A 17,240-nucleotide genomic window follows, 5' to 3' on the forward strand; every position below is an offset into this window, starting at 1 on the left:
TAATTTTCATGTCTTTGGATAGAGAAACCAGCTTTTTCAGCTAGATTGCAAAACTGGTTTAAAGTATTCCCTCGGAGTGGAGCAAATACCATTGCTTTTCCCTAGAACATTAAAAAGAGAATTTATACATTTTTAAAACTGGAAGGGAACCAGATATAGCATACACCTCACTAAGCTTTTAATATGCTCAAGCTGGAAAAGTCAATTGTTCTCTTGTTAAAATACTAAAATATGGTAACATAAATAATTGTTCAAAATATGCAAGATTTCTGTGATTAAATAAATGCAATCTAGAAAGTTATAAATAAATATTTTCTTTAGAAAACTGCCAACTGCATCTGCTTCTTTTCATATAATAATGGTGTCTGTGGATTACCAAAATGAAACACAGAAAAAGCATACAAAACACACACTCAATGAAAACTCCATTTGTTAGCTCATGACCATGCAAAGACTGTAAATAATTATTTTCTTTTTTTTCTCTCACACATAGAAGAGTATTTTTGTACATTTGCTGTCAGTGGAATTACAACAGTATAAAACAAGGCAAAAAGAGAGGCAAATCAGACCCAATCATTAATTTTCAGAAGATATTTTAAACTACCTGAGCAGTGCAACTAAATCTGACCTTAAATTAGTAAATTGCATTTAAATCAAGAATTAATGTTCCTGAATACTAATTCTGGTTCTTGCAAGATGATCAGGCCACTCATGATGCCCAGGCAATATATTATGGTCCATTACCTAATTTTTTGTTCATCCTTCTGTATTTTAGAAAACAAAAATGACTGTACCTTGAACTGATAGGTTTTAGACACTCTGTGCAGAGTATTTGCCCAAAACCTAACCTACTTGATAGAGCATCTCTTGAAGTCTTATTTGCAGAATTAATTCTAATTGGCTGAATACTGTGTTCTGTCACATGGAATGAAAAGTGGTTGAAGAGCTGTAAACAAAGGTTAATATCAGCCAACTGCGTATCACACCAAGGGGAGCCACGAAGTTTACTGGAAGTTCCTGTATTTAACTTCTATGTTAATGAGAGCTAATTTTTGAGGTGCTGTAATTAAGTAAAGAGACAAAAAACATTTTTGAGGATCTGAAAAAGTTGTGAAAGTATTAAATGTTGTGGAAGTCTTTAGTCATTGTGGAAATCATTTAACTTGAGAAAATGCTATCTGTAAGCCACAGAAGAGAAATCAGTACAGAGCATTTCAATAGGAATGCTGGAAAGTTACAATGCTGACACAGACACTTAGTGAGGAGAATAGGGAACAAATCTGTGTCTCACACATGCATATGTACACTGAGACAATGCACAATGAGGCAGCAATAAAAATGCTAGGTCAGAACCTATAGTGCTAATGTGTACTTAAAAGATTCCAACCATTAACACCACAACACTATATTCTCACAACAGCTCGGTGAGATAGGGAAATGCTGTTACCCTCATCTTTCTCATGGGAACTTTAAGCACAAAGGAGTCTTAGGGCAATATCCTAAGCAACTCAACTTCTGTTCATTTGTGTAGCTGTAAACTTTAATTCTGTGGCAAAATAAGAGGTGCAAAGGGGTGTAACTACCACCAAAGCCACTGGAATTGCTTTTGTAAATGCTAGGTCTGAATATAGGCTCAGCTCAGGATGAAAAACATTAAACACAGGAAATTCACAATTGGTTCCCTCACATCCTTGGCATGCTTTAATGTCATCAGACAGAAACGGGCAGCAAAGAGAGCCATCAGCTGAGGATCCTGCTCCTCCTGCTGCCATCTCACGCTCCCCAGAATGTAGTTCTGCAGAAACTCTTCCTGGCACAAGAAGGCCAAGACTCCTCTAGAGACCCTCATTTTAATGATCACTGTAATGGGAAAAATGTCCCTCATCCAGGGCTTACTGACCATATGATTCACATGAGAACTTCAGATACGACTAAACCTTGTAAATAGAGACTGCTGGATGCTACAGACCCTACACTGGTCACCAATCCAGCAGCACTGAAGAGGTGCTCACACAACAGCACCCCTTTACCCCATCTGGAGTCAGCAGTCCATGAGGTCATTACTTCTCATATTCTCTGAAGACTACTTTTAATTAAATTTGAAAGAGAAATACAATAAAATAGAATGTAATACAATACGGAATATTTCTTATGTCCAGACAGAAACTCTTGAAATAACTTTGAAAAAGGGGAATGGCTTTTATGGAAATCACTACACACTTCTGGCCAGCTCCTTAGTTGGTATAAAAACCTCGACTTTAGTGTGTGTCTACAACACCTATGGATCTTGCACTGACCAAGAAATCATGATTAAAGTTTAATACCACAATAATCTCACAACTGGCAGATACAGTGGTCAGTTCCAGTCTGTCACAATCTGGGTTTAAAGCACTTTTTTGTCATCTGCCCAATCTCTGTGATTCTGCTACCAGTGGTGGGGCTGCATGCACATTTCCAATTATAAAATGTTTTTCATTCCTTGGCTGCTGTACAATCAAAAAATTAAACCAGTGGCCTGATTCTACTCTTGATGGACTATTCCAAGTTTCATTCTAATTCAAAAGTGTTTCCTAGGATGATGTTTAAAGGATGATGTTTGAAATACAAAATAGCCTTTCCACAGATGCAAAAACTTGTAAACAAAACACAGAGGAAAATGCCAATTCTGATAGTTTTAAGTGTCACTAAAATGCTACAGTAAGACAACGGGACAGTCATTCATATTTTGGATGTGACTATGACTAACAACTCATCAATTATTACTAAATGTGGTCTTATTTGCTGGTACTAATCTCAGCTCAACAGCATCCCATTGACTTCATTGGGATTTTGAATAGACAGGCCACAAAAGAATCAAAGCCTTGATAAAAAATTGTTCTTAATTAGGGAAATATGCAAACAAAAAATGCTTATTCTCAGATTGAAATCAAAATCAAACTGTTAATCATATAAAAAAAAACCCTAAATGTTGGCAAATCAAGTCAAATAGATTGAGAGAAATAAAATACAGCCATTCAAGATAAATTTGTTCAGTGTAATATTTCTGTGCCTAATCCTTTGAATGGATTTAAAGGTAACATTTGCCTGTGTAACAAATTCAGATAGAAATTTCAGCTCAGTAACTCTGTGAGCTGCTCATTTGTCTCTGTGAATTTCTTCCTGTGCCAACACAACTGTCCATGGGGTCAATACTAGGAACCAGATAATTGAAATGATCAGAGTACTGTTTCAAGGAAAACAAAAAGTTACCCAAAACACATAATTCTGTGCCATAAGAATTCTAATAGCCAGAAACATCATCCTTAGTGAAAAAGGAAATACCACAGATAAATTTTAAATTAACAGTAGGAACAGACTATGTATGTGCTCTGAATCTCTCCTTCAAGAGAGCTTTGCAACGATATCTGTTATTCTCTGTTTACTCCACTTTTTCTTCCTGGTATTGTTGGTTATTATTTTCCCTGTACTCTTCTAAGCCAGTTGTATCCTAGTTATATTTGAAAAATGACTTGCATTTAGATATGTCAATTTTATCAATTTGTCGCAGTATTTCCAAACAGAAAATATAGATTCTAAATTTGAGACAAAAAAATTAATGTAGAAGAGTGAACTTAATAAAAGAAGTGCATGCCTTAGCTTGGGCATAAATAAATGCCCATAAACTATTCTTAATTACTGCAGCTGGAAAGTAAGTTCACTATTGATTTATTTGTCCTTTAAAAGCCTAAGTATAGTGCCATTTAGTAAAGTGTCCTCTGACATTACTCTTAGATTTATACAAGTTAACAAGAGCAGTGAAATTGGTAACTATTTTATACTTGTGACTGCATCTTTTAGGATCTCAAATGAGCATATGTTTTTATTTGTGTCTTTCAAACCATGAAGGCATATGCTTGAAGGCATCTCTGCTGAACACATTTTTGGACAAGAGAGCTCATTTAAGGTGTCTGTACTCCCAGCTCCCATCCTATACAATAGTTTGCTGTCCTCTTATTTATAAGTGATAATAATTTGCAAAGCCATGCCATAACTGGGATATCCATCCATATAGCCATTTATAAAGTGGATTAGGCAATTGAATTTAGTTAAAAAATACAATTTGGATAGGGGTCCAAAACTCTGCAACAGAAGTTCCTTCATGGAACATGAATTTCTAAACTAGCTTTGCTGATAAGAAGTAGGAACAATTTGCTGTGTCTAAAATGCACAGCAAATAAGTGCTAGGTTATTAATACTGACTATGCTATTAATCACAATGTGCTGAAGCAAACATGACTAGGAAGGTAGGCAACAGAAAGCAATCTCTCTTTACTCCATCTACATTCACAAAGGAGTGTAGCTCACATGCTTTAAAATACAAAGGCATGTCCTGAATTTGAATTAGTTGGTTGAAGTTAAAGAGAAACAAAGTCAGGCCAGGTTTGGCTTAAAGTCAGCCTAACAATTACACAATTACCAGGGCACCTCTTACACACTCTTCCTCCCACTCATTCTCCTCTTCCTCAATGTCCTTTCATGGAGCCAGTAGAGTGGCCCATGGGAATACCTGAAGAACAGTTGCTGACATTAATCTGGGCTGAAAAAAATTTTTCGGATTTTTTTTTAACTGGGATCTGCTTTGGGTTCCAGATCACCTGTAGTCCCAAAAATTATTGCACTTTGACAACTGCTGATACATAATGAAAATCAGAATGCATCATTCTGGGCAGGAGCTGCTTAACCTCTTCTTACTGCCAGTGACAGAAATATATGGGTAACCTTTTCCTCAAGGTGGCTACATTTCTCCTATCTTCCTGGCAGCCTTGCCCAACAGCTCATTAAAATAATTCAGTCTTAAGTAACTTGCCTTAGGTCACTCAGGAAAGTCTATGATAGAACCAAGAATAGAAACCTGATCACTCTAAGCAAAGAATGGGATTACTTACACAACTAAAATGACTCGGGTTCTTAAACCTTTGCACATTTGGGGTGTTCTATTCCTTTTACAGAAAAAATCTCTTGTACAAAAAGTACACTACCTATTTTAAATAAAATTTGGAAATGTACTGCTAGCATGAAATGTTTTGTTTTCAAATTGAAACTATACCTTGTTGGAAGATTTGGATGTTAAGCATGAATGATAAAATTTCTGTTTCAAAATCCTACTTAGAGAAATTACTTAATGTTTTCTCCTTTTCTTCTTTTGATATCTCCCCTTTTTTAAATATTTGAGAAGATATATATATTTTATATATGCATGTAACAGACTTTTTTTTGCCTGTAAGTCTCTGTGATTTAAACAGCCCAATAGATTTTGACTGATAAAATATCTCCTGAGTGACACTCGTGTAGAACATGTAATCATTTTATGAAGAGCATAATTTCATTATTTTCTAAGGTATAAACACAGGGTTTACTTAATGGAAAAAATGTTTTAAGCCACAGTATACATATAAGGGATTTGTTCATTTGATATAAACATAAATCAAAAGGAAAAAATATTCTTTTATAATAAATAAATACACAATGACAAAGGTTACAATTGAAGGGATTAAAAATGACAGAAGCCAACATAAAAACTTTCAATATCGTATTTTACTTTAATATGAAGACATTATTATCAAAGGAAAATACTTGAGAAACGCTTTGATAAAAATAATCTGACGCTATCTTTGAAGCGGTTTCATTTATTTTACTACCCACTGTGTTCCTTATCAGAAGGCCAAGTATAAGAAGTTTCCTAGTTTACGATTAGGAAAGAATCTGATAGATTAGAAGACTCAATTGAAGTTGGACATAATAAGTATTAAAGTATTACATGACATTAATCCTGCCATTCCATTACTCTCTCAATCATTGTGCACAGACTAATTATTCTGAAGCCAGTGTTCAGGAGAAAATAGAAACATACTTACACTAGGTTGGAGTAATCTCTTTATTGCATCAACAAGGCTAGCTCTGTACCGGTCCAGAAACAGGCTGACATTGAGAAGAGAACAGAATCCAGATTAAAATGGGTTTTCAATTCTAATGATACTAAAGCAGATAAGTACAAGGCTAATTACATATGTTTACACAATGCTGTAAAAGAGAAACTGTGGTCTACATTTCTATGCAGTTCAGGTACTTGTAACATTCAAAAAGACATAAAATGAAATACAATCTAAACTAAAGCTAAATTATCAGCAGGAAACAACTCTTTATATGGCTGAAATTTGCCAATCATACATGCTAGCTATTAAAATAATACTATATCAGAAATGAGGATCAACATAAGAAGTTAGAATTTTCCATGTATATACAAGGGGGATGGAGTTTTTAAAAATGTTTTCTATTGTATTCCAGGTTACTATTAAGGGTATTTTTTTTTCTTTCTACCTTCACAGTTTTGGCATTAATTCTTACCTATTATATATATTTTCTATATTTCTATATCTATCTCTATCTATCCCCATAGAGATTTATAAGACCCTAACTCCTCCCTCTCTTCAGTGCTGTTGAAATACAATGGCCCAGATTGTACAGAGTTGTCATCTCTCAAGAGTGCAACCCTTCATCTTCAGTATGGGTCCCGCAAGGACAGCAGCAGAGTCAATTTTCCCATGCAATGTTGCCAACACGCTCAGCCCTATTTTGGTGTGATTACCTCATGATTTGAGGGGATAATTCATTCTTCATGCCCCTCAGTACCTTAATGTATATACTAATAGTGGCAACCAGGGTGCCAATCACTCTTGACTAGATATTTGTGGACATGTAGTTACTGTGGATGAGTGCATTTACAATGGTTAGTGAACAACCATCTGATAGCAACTGATGCCTTTCAGTCCTTACTACCGGGGGCTGCATTTATATTGGTGATTCAGATAAGAAACTCTATCAAGCAGCCACAGATAATGTGATTTCTTTTCTTATTTTTTTTTTTTTTCTTTACCCCCACATTTTCTCTGTAATAAAACTGCTTTCCGGCTTATGTCGAGTTCAAGTTTCATAGTACATGGCATTTTGTCCATTCTCCATGAGTTTTTTAACATACTCCCTTTTATTTTTAAACTTCCTTTCTGAAGAGATGTGGGTAATTTTTTTTCCAGGTTTGAAATTCTAAAAGAACATAAAGAATGTATGGAAACACTGAAGAGAAAGAAGTAGTCTGCCAACCACAGGCCTTTTATCAAGAACAGAAGATGTATGGATATTTTAGGTAAGGACCCTCCATGGCTACCAGGGAGAATACTGTATTATATATCATAGAGTTGAGAAGCCATGCAAGAACTGTGAATTTTTGCTACTCTGGAACAAGCAAACCAAACAAAATAAAAGAAAACTTGCAAGTGGCCATATTTCATTAGTAGAAACACTGTTGTGAAAATATGGTAGAAAAGGTATCTATATATGTTGAAGAACATTCAGCATATCTATATATGTTTAAGAACATTTAACACAGAAGTATGATCTTCTGAATTTCTCCTCAAGAATATGAAGTACTAGCTAACAATTTCCCTGATAGCCTGGCTTGCATATTTAAAATTTAAACTTGAGCAATTGACATGATGACTCTCCCTCAGCCTTGATTTATCTTCCTGGAAGAACTTTACTGAAAACATGGGTGTTTAAATTTAGTTAGTTGAAAAAACAGCTCTCATCTCTGATGTCTCTTGGGTGTTTTAATGACATCCACCTCTTGTGGATGCCTATACAGATACATGTCATAATACACTACTTCACTGGGAACTTAACCACCTGCAGAAGAAGTGGAATACAAGATTCCTTTCCCAAAAGAATAGCGAAAAGTAATTAATTTTCTGCAACATGAAACACTGCAAGCAGGCACACATTTAAGACTTCTTGGGATCCTATGTAGAAGGAAGTACATTCTGAATGAAAAGTGCATTTATAATATTGTTATTACTGGAAGCAGTGCAGTGGGAACACAATCTTGGGGCAGCTTAGCAGCGTTAAAATTCCCTTTTCATGGACCTGAATACCATTCTCTTTTTTTTTGTTTTTATTTTTTTCCAGTGAGATAGGGGCACAACTGCTGCTACCAATTTTGTTCCTTTACAATGAGAACTACAGGCCTTTGTTTACCAAAAACAGATTGTCTGAGAACTTAAAATTTTTCTGTACAATCCCAATTGATATTTTGGTGGCACAGGAGATAGATTCCTCTCCCTCTTAGCTTAGGAAACCCAGATAACCTGAGACAGTTGCCCCAGTTGTCCTGCCTTCTAAGCGGCCCGTCCCTGGGAACATGACCTACTCAAATTGAAAATAGTTTCTTATATTGTGATTTCCAAACTGTTGCTATGTGAGCCATGTTCTCTGACTAGAAGGAGCAGAGAAGACTAAAAGCAAAGCTACTGCAATGCAATGACTCCAGGGAACATCTCTATCCCTCCTCTGTGTCGGGGGACACCTTAAATGACGAAAATCCTGAAGAAGTCATTAGATAATCTGTGCTGCAGACAAGAACAGCATAGGATTTAGCCCACGCAGGAGGATTTAGTCATGCTGTTTTTCTTACCAGTAGAATTGTATGACTAAATATTACCACAGCATGCTGGAAATGTCCCTGAGAGCATCCAAGCTCACAACATGTGAATACCTGAGTCACCTGCTCTAGATGTCCCTGTCTTGGCAGGCAGGTTAGACTTGATGATCTCCAGAGGTCCCTTCCAACCTTAACAATTCTGTGATTCTGTGAACAGTTCAGTAAAATGAAATAATTCATTGTTCTAAACCACTCACACTCATCTGTCATACCTCAATTCAAATTTGGCTTAAGCTTGCCATTACTTTAGTGGTAGTATTTCATGTTTATGTAGCTCAGGACAGGAATAGCAAGGTTTTCTTGGGTCAGCAAGGAAGTTTCAAAGCACAGCAGTAGAAAGGTGAGAACATGGTTGATGATTTGGCCTTTGTTTAGGCAATGATCTTAACATGAAACCTGAAATCTGGATGAACAGGCAGGTGACATTGTCACCTCTCTATTCTCTTACTCTTTTATTAAAATTTTAAATTGCCATTAAAGCCAAGATGAAAGTTTATACCAAAACTGCAGAGAAGTAACACTAAGCTACAAGGAAACAAACTTAAAAATACAAGCAGATTCTTAGTTTGCTTCATGCTAATATCCTTTCATGTTCTGCCTTGCAACAAGGGACATATATTTTATAGGCTATGATGTGAACTTTTTGGTTTTTTGCATGCTCTGCCATTGGTAAAAGAGTTGAGTTTACAGGTGTACTTCAGATATTACTTTTATATGTAGTGTTTAATGTATAGAGCAATTTAATTTTTGTTACTTTCAACTACATGGGTGACTTAAAATAAAAAGACTTATTTCCACATGATCAAGTTCCAATGCACTTGAAAGTGTGGGCCAGATATCAGGCCTAAAATGGAGGGACAGATGTCTTACTGAATTCCTGTAAAAATATCTCCTTATTATAAGTGAAATAAACTAATGGAGACAAAATTGACATATTTTAAGGTATTTAAAGAATACTTTCAATTCATTTCTACATTCCTGGCAAAGCCACTATTCCTGTGACTTCAGCAAAAACCTCAGCAGTGAAAGTAATGTGAGATAGCTCCCCCTGGCCTCTGTTATGTGAATACTTATGCATGTGCCAAACTTTAGAATCATTCTAAGTAAATAAAGTGGGATATTATGCATTTCCAAAACAACACAGGGTTCTAAACCTTATATTGCCTCTACATCATATTATTTGGGAAAAATTGCTTCACAATAATGTGAAAGATAAAGTTTTTTTTATTGTCTCAGTCACACTGGTCTTTACTTTCTCCTTGGATTAAAAATCTCAGAAATCTTTTCTTCAGTAAAGAAGAGTATGTACACTATTTAAATAATCTGAAATCTGAGGCTCTTGAGAGCTTTGGAAGAGTCTTGGGTTTGGCCTGTCCATCCAGGCACCTGTGATTTCTCCTTCTCTATTCAAACTCACAATTCCAGCACCTGTATGACTTTATATCCACAGGTGTAGGAGAAATGAAAATCAAAAATTCTGACAGCTCTCATTTGGCCTTAAAATTCCCCCTGGAAAATAGAGATGGGTGGACATGTTTTAAAGATTCCATTATTTCAGTATATTTTTACTTTATCCTTCTTCCAGGGGTAGCCTCATATTGATTTTTATTTTTTTACTTATGTTTATCTAAGAGTTGACATTTAAAAAATTATTTTGGAACTGCTGAACCATGAAACTACTTTATTGTCAGCATCCTGAATGGTTAAATAATGACCAGCTTTCACAGTTTGCCTCTTATTTATTTTATAATCTAGTTGAGCTACTAAATTTAGCTGTTAACTAATAGACTGTTTGTTCTGGGAAATAACTTATTTTCCACTCCTGCACACAAGGTTTATGAAACTCTGACTGTAAATATATGAATATAAACATATTTCTGCTTGCTATAATCATGTACATTTTTACTTGAATCTCCATGTGGATTTGGAATATGTTTATGAACAGAGCTTGTTTTCATGTAAATGGGATCAAGCAGTACCACTGGTTAGCAATTCAGAGAATCAGACAATATCACCCTTGCTGGAAACACTTCAATGAAAATTTATCCATGTACCTAATATTTGAACTCAGGTTTTTTGCTTTCTAGTTCTCTGTTCTAATCTCAGATTTTATTGACTGACAATGAGCTATATGATGGTGTTAAACTAAATGCAATCTATTCTATCTGTTTTTATCACTGCATACTTCAGGTTTCAGCTGAGAAGTTAGAAAAAAAGAGATTTTTTTTTTTTCCTCTTCAGTGGCAGCCCAAAAAATTCAGAGAGCAAAAATCTTGCCAACAGTTCTCAAACTGATTATATATTGCTGAAGAGAAATACATGAAAATGAAAAGAAGATTTGAGTTTGATAAAGCATGGAACATTTCTCCCTCAGCCTTTTCATGTACCAGAAAACCTGGTGTCCACAACTAAAAGAATTATTTCTAAAGAAAACAAACAATAAAGGGATTTTCATGTTTATTAAATTATACATACATCTAGGGGCAGTTACAATAAAAAATAGAAATAATTTGTGAAGAAACCCACATTCTTTAAACTAACTTGAACATTACTATTTATTTTTTAGAAATCTATAAATATTTATACACTTACCTGCATCTTAAGTGCTTCAAAATAAATGTACAAAATGCAGGGATTGCATATGCATTATATATTTTACCTGTCATGTCTGATTCTTTGTTTCCTAAAGAAACTACACTATTTTCAAACAGACTGGGAGGGGTATTAGGCCAGAATATTACTGAAAAAAACAACTTAAGTCTTGCTCCACTCTGCTGTACTCCCAGCACAAATAGGATGACATGGTGTGAGTATCAAGAATACAAGAGACAGCACAGCCAGGTTGTTTTGATATTTGTGTGAAGAACAAATTTAACTCTAAATCTCTTGGCAAGACCTTGCTTCACCCACATAATCTGGAGAACATCCATATGTGAGCCTTGTCTAAGCCTCCGAGAAGACTGCTGCCCTCCTGCTCATGTCCGCCAGCACTCTGATCTGACTTTCATACTTAATCTGATCTAATCCTGTCCAGCATTAACTTCATCTGTGCAATGAAACCTGGAGTATCCATTCTAATATTTGGTGAGGAAGGCATTTACTAAATTACTTGCTGAAATCATATGGTGTTGTTTAGCTCCTTATTTTAATCAGATGATGCATCTCTGAGGCACATTATCAGCGATTAGTTAGAAACCCTCCTCTGTCCTTTTTGGGAACAAAGAACTTTTCTGAAATTAAATGCTAAGAGAAACAAAGCACTGTAGTATTCTGACAACAAATAGGTGTTAGAAAAAGGCAAAAGATCACTAAACACATTTTCTCCAGAGCTAAACAAAACCAATAACTTTGTGAAATAAGAAGAATTTGCTTAAATAGCGTAATATGAAAGAAAAGCAAAAGCTTTAGAGGAATATATGAAGTAATTTAAAAAGAACATTGTTTAAAAAAACAATAGAGAGCTTTTTGCTTCCCTTTGCCTTTTCCTTTAGCAATTTCTAGGTAAGGTACATAAATTTGCTGAACTGAGCAATCCTGGGAAGCCTCTGCTTTCAGAATTTGGTCTCTCACAATGGTTATGTGCCACAAAACATAAACAGCCCTTTTTTTTGATTTGGACATTTAATGGGTCAAGAGCAAATATCCATGAAGGAAAGACAGATTGGTTTAAAAATATCTGCTCTCCTAGATAAAATTTGCACTTTTTTTTTTTTTTTATTTTTTACACTGTCTACATTTATATAACACAAATAATTAATAATGTACCCTTTTTAAAGCTAGCATGCAGCAAATCTAGCACAGTACAATCCCACAAATGCAGTATCAGCAAAGGGTTGTGTCAATAATGAAATCTATTTGCATAAATTATTAAATAAGATACCAGATTGCTACATGTATCTACCTTTTCATAAATTAAGTGCTGTACTCTTATTTTTCTTACTGTGAATTATCTTATAATTTACATGTGCCTGTGTAAATAATAGAAAGCCTATACCTCCAAATACTGATGTCAAATAGATTTAAGGAACAGAATGTGGTGGGGGTGAAAAAAAAGGGGTTGAAAATCTCTTTTTCCTTGGAAAGATTTTCCAGGGAGCAAAAAATATATCCCCTTATATCAATAGTCAGATCTTTCCTAAGAAGTAAGCTAATTGAGCTGTTTGTGTTGATAAACTCCCTTTTCTCCAGACTGTTCCTCACTGAGCCATAATTATTTGCAATTTGCCTAAGTCGTCCATTTACTGATACGTCAAGCATGAAACAGAGGCAATTCCAGAAAATGGAAATGCTTCTCAAAATCAATCTTTGGGAAATAATGTGGTAGAAGTTACTCTGTGATAGAAGAGTACCTTATAACTGTCACATGGAGATGAATATTAATTTGTTGAGGTTAAGGTGGCTTTGTGCTTCATTTGTTGACTTTGCTTAGCCATCAGCAAGCAGCACAGTACAATTACTCCAGCAAAGCTATTTTTCTAACGTGAGTTTTATGATTTTTATGTACTTACCAGTCAGCACACATAACAATGTCAAAATGTCCTTCCAGTTGAGAGACATCTGTCTCATTATCCCATCGTAAAATGCTAGAGGAAAAAAAAGATTAAAAAAAAAAAAGAAAAGAAAAAAAGGACTTACATTTTTCATCTTGAGATTTTAAAAGTATTAATATTAATTCTTATGTGACACAGAAGTGTTTAAAGAAGTGCAAACTCGTTACTTTCAAAGATGAATGCAAAAATAATATTCTGTACATTTTTAAGGTTGTAAGTTGAAAAGCTAAAGAGCTATTTTTCGTTATAACAGAAAGGCAATCCACTCAGGTTCTGATGAGTGGATCACCAACAAATATGCCTTTCTGAATTAGTGGCATATGCATAGCTTCAGCTTTTTACCCCTTAATATTACTGAATGAGGAAGTGAAGTCAAAGTATCGACAATCTGAATGAAGCACAAGTCTGCAGAATAGATGTAATTTCATGGATCTCTGTTACATCTGGCAGACAATTCAGTTGTGTTTCTCATTGATGAAGTGAGCACTCACTTGGACTGGAGGGAGGAGAGACAGGGTGAAAAAATGCCAAGCTTAACTTCAATGCCAGTTATGTTGCCTCTGGCAAACTTGAAAATACAGCAGTGCTGACTGTCAACACCTATTCTCTCATAGGTGATGAGCTATTCAATTCTAAGATACCCAGTAGTAGGCAAAAATTCACATATGCACAAAGTTCTTCTTTGTTTATAAATGCTGATGATTTATGTAGCTGCCACAAGGAATTTCAGTACTTCCATCTAAAAAATAGCAACTAGTATTGGAATTTACTGCACACTTTAAATATCATTACCCCAAACATTTGAAGCTGCTTTTCCATTCCTAGGCTATTTTTTAAAAAGGAATCTATCCTTTTTCATTTCCTGGTTATTTATAATAGAAAGTAGATAAATATTTATGGGAAAAGCACTTGTGGGGGAAGGGTCTAATCTGATCTTGTCAGGTTGTGCATGCTTATCTCAGTTTTGTATGAGTCTTGACCAAATAGACCCTTTAGTCTTCCTGCAGCTATAATCTACTTCTGGTTAAAAGCCATCTCCATTCACATCCTACTCCTAATATTTAACTGAGGATCAGTTTATAATGTGTTCATTCAGAAATGTTCCTTAAGTATACAAGAAAAAAGGGAATATTGTACATTGACTATGCTGTATGCAAAAAAGGCTCATAATTATGTAGATTAATAAACAGAGGGTCATAAAGAATTAAGGTACCACAACATACATGTACATGGTCCACAGACACAAATCTGAGACAGAACGCTTTTAAAATATGGAAATTATGAAAGGAGAGGCCCAGTTGGTTGGCAAAGCTTTGATTGTGTGGGGCTCAATGTAACTGAACAGATCAGAACTCATTAGCCCATTTGCCCTCCTGGAATTTACTGTGACAATCCAAAGACAGAAAAGAGTAGATTAATTTAATTTTTCCCCCTCAAATTGAAAGTAATCCAGATTTTAGAAGCCTAGGTAGCTTTGCACACTGGCACGCAGCAGGCATCCAGTAGTGGAAAGTGACAAAGGAGAGTTCTCACTCTCAGCTGCTGGCTGCCTGCTGGCTACCAGCGGCTTTTTCAACCCTGTTTCCGTGGAAACTTAGGTTAGAATGGTGAAAATTAGGTAAAGGTAAGTTTTGTAGGTTTAAAGCACGCACTCTAATACTTTAAAAATCCTGAAGCAGAACTGGAAATTGGTAGAACTGTGAGCCTTAAAAGGCCACCTTTGGTTCTCATTGCTACAGAAACAGAGATCTGATCAGTACCACTATAGAGATTTGAATTATGACTTTTTTAACCCATATATTTACTATCCTTCACATATACAGTTGTGAAGGAAGCACAGGTACCTCCTCCTGCAAAAAAACTAAAACCACCCTCCTCCTGTTACTGTCAGGTTTCTGCTGGGCAACTGAAACACAGCATTTTCTGTGCCCATCTACTGTAGGCAGAGAGGAATTTGTGTCAGGCGGTAAAAGCTCATAAAACAAAGTGCTGAGCAAAACATGGAACTGACGAGTTGCCAGGAGCATAAGCAGTGGTGCAACATGACTGGCATCCGTATTGTTAAAAGGAGTGAGCTAAGGGCACCACATCCATCCATAAGCTGATCTTTCTCCTTTTTTTTCCTGATCTACTACAAGGGCTGCTTTTGCTCCCTACATTCAGTACAGCTGCATTCATGAAGCTATCATAATTATGCAAAGGCCAATGAAAAATTTACCAATTCAAAGTGAACCTTGCCATATATTTTCCAAAAGTACAGGAAAATCTTTATTCCTGAAGGGAAATTACCATGCAATCTAAATATAATTTCTAAAAAAATAAACACTAATGGGACTCATCCTGGTCTGACTCAGGATGTGTGCATGGTGGGAGAGATGGAACTACAGGCTGTATGTATTTATCCATGCTATCTTTAGCTAAGTGCAAGCATGACTAGTAAGGGAGGCACAGCCAGGGATGTCAAATGCAATACTAGCTGCAGCCTCCAAAACAGTTTCAGTAGCTAACCCAGGGCTACCTATCTACATCGTTACCTGCTTTCACAGATTTGCAGGAGCTGCAGTTGAACATCTGCATCTGCACCTGTGAAGCAGACATATCCCTGCATATCTGGGAATCAGAATCAATTCTACTCAGAATTGGCACAATTCCTCCAATACACTGATGTCAGAATCAGCCTGGTTCTGAATCAGTGAGTTCTAGTGCTAATGAAAGCAATGAATCAGACTTAGGACTTACATAAATACCATCAACTAGCAAAAAAAAAAATTTGTAATACAAAAATCCACTGATACTGCAAAACAATCCTGAAAAAGGTAAAGAGATGTTGCTAAATGCAGGCATCTATATGTAATAAGGGGGTGAGGAACAATAATTTTTTCACAGATTACTGAGGATGTGACTCTCAGACTTAGTGGTCAGACCTGAAAGAAATACTAAAGGCACCACGAAGCAAGGGCTGATTGCATTTCCATTAAAAAAAAAAAAAAAAAAAAAAAAATCACTGCCAGGAAATCCAGAAAAGTGGTAGCAATGGAAATCTGAAAATCTCAGTTTTTATGAAACTTCCTTTTAAAAAGTAGAAAAAAGTGTAAAAATACCACACCACAAAAAGTCTCTTAAATCACCAGTATCATATTGAGTGTCAGCATGAAGAAGATGCAAGCCTAGCTGTATTTTCCTCTTGTTCCTTTCCAGTGATACTAAATTAGTTTACATAAGCCACATTTTTTTGTAAAGTCACTTTTCTTCCAGCAAAGTAAGTTTTGAAGCAACAGTATTTTTATGCCTTTCTTTTGAGGGAAGATGCTACAGTACTAAGAACTGGAATTACATTGTAACTTTGAGAAATGGGCTTTACTGTATATTTCTATCCACATCTTCAGTGCTTTCTTTGTAAAAAACCCAAACAAAGCAACAAACCAACATGATTAAGGCTGTGTAAAGCCCACTCGACATTTTGTTGTACTAGCTTATTTAACTCATGCAGGTTTAGTTTGTGAAAGTGAAAATAGGCAAATGAGTTCCAGCATCTGAGACCCAATGGAAATATAAACCAGTTGGGAGCTCTTTTTGGCTACAAGAACACTAAAAATGAAATAGGGTGCAAGAGAAAAACACTGTTTTTCTCTTGCACTACACTGTTCAGTTACTACTTAGGTTAAAGTGATAGTGGCTGAAACTTGGTACCCACTAATGGTCGATTTATGGTCTGCATCAAATGAATTTGACCAGTTTACAGAGGAAAAGTACCCATGTCACAAACCTATTACTATAATTAGCAATCTTGATGGTAGTCCTAGCAAAAAGGACAAGGACTAAATGAGCTATGGAAAATGAACCATCCTCTCACATGCAGAGGTGCCTTCTCCAGGTCAGGGATAAATCGTACTATCAAAATAGTTTGAGAGAAGATGCTTTAGTTTCCTAGGCTGTCAACCTTCTACCATTCTGAAGAATTCTGAAATAAATTCATTAAAAGAAAAAACCTAAACAACACACAGCACAAACAATCAAAGAAACTCTTTTCCCCCTGGCTTTTCTTTTCAATTGACAAGTAAGTCAGAAAATGTGATTAGATTAAGACATAAGAATTATGATAATAGAACATAAAGATCAAGTAAGAAAATAAGAGACTTAAAGCACAAAAATGTACCTCC

General features: G+C 35.6%; 1 protein-coding gene across 2 annotated transcripts in view; it reads right to left on the reverse strand.

Moving 5' to 3' along the window:
- CAMKMT (calmodulin-lysine N-methyltransferase) overlaps positions 1-17,240 on the reverse strand; it is a 214,242-nt gene that overhangs the window by 9,144 nt on the left and 187,858 nt on the right. Inside the window, exons 8-10 of one of the 2 annotated variants that reach the window (XM_058834044.1) lie at positions 13,039-13,113; positions 5,895-5,958; positions 1-101 (exon numbers count right to left, since the gene is read on the reverse strand). The exon at positions 1-101 is cut by the window's left edge and continues 31 nt beyond it. In XM_058834044.1, the coding sequence (XP_058690027.1) occupies positions 1-101; positions 5,895-5,958; positions 13,039-13,113 (240 nt within the window). The remainder of the gene's footprint in view (positions 102-5,894; positions 5,959-13,038; positions 13,114-17,240) is intronic. The other variant, XM_058834045.1, reaches the window with a different exon arrangement.

The sequence above is a fragment of the Poecile atricapillus genome, chromosome 3 (assembly GCF_030490865.1).
Source record: "Poecile atricapillus isolate bPoeAtr1 chromosome 3, bPoeAtr1.hap1, whole genome shotgun sequence".
NCBI lineage: Eukaryota > Metazoa > Chordata > Aves > Passeriformes > Paridae > Poecile > Poecile atricapillus.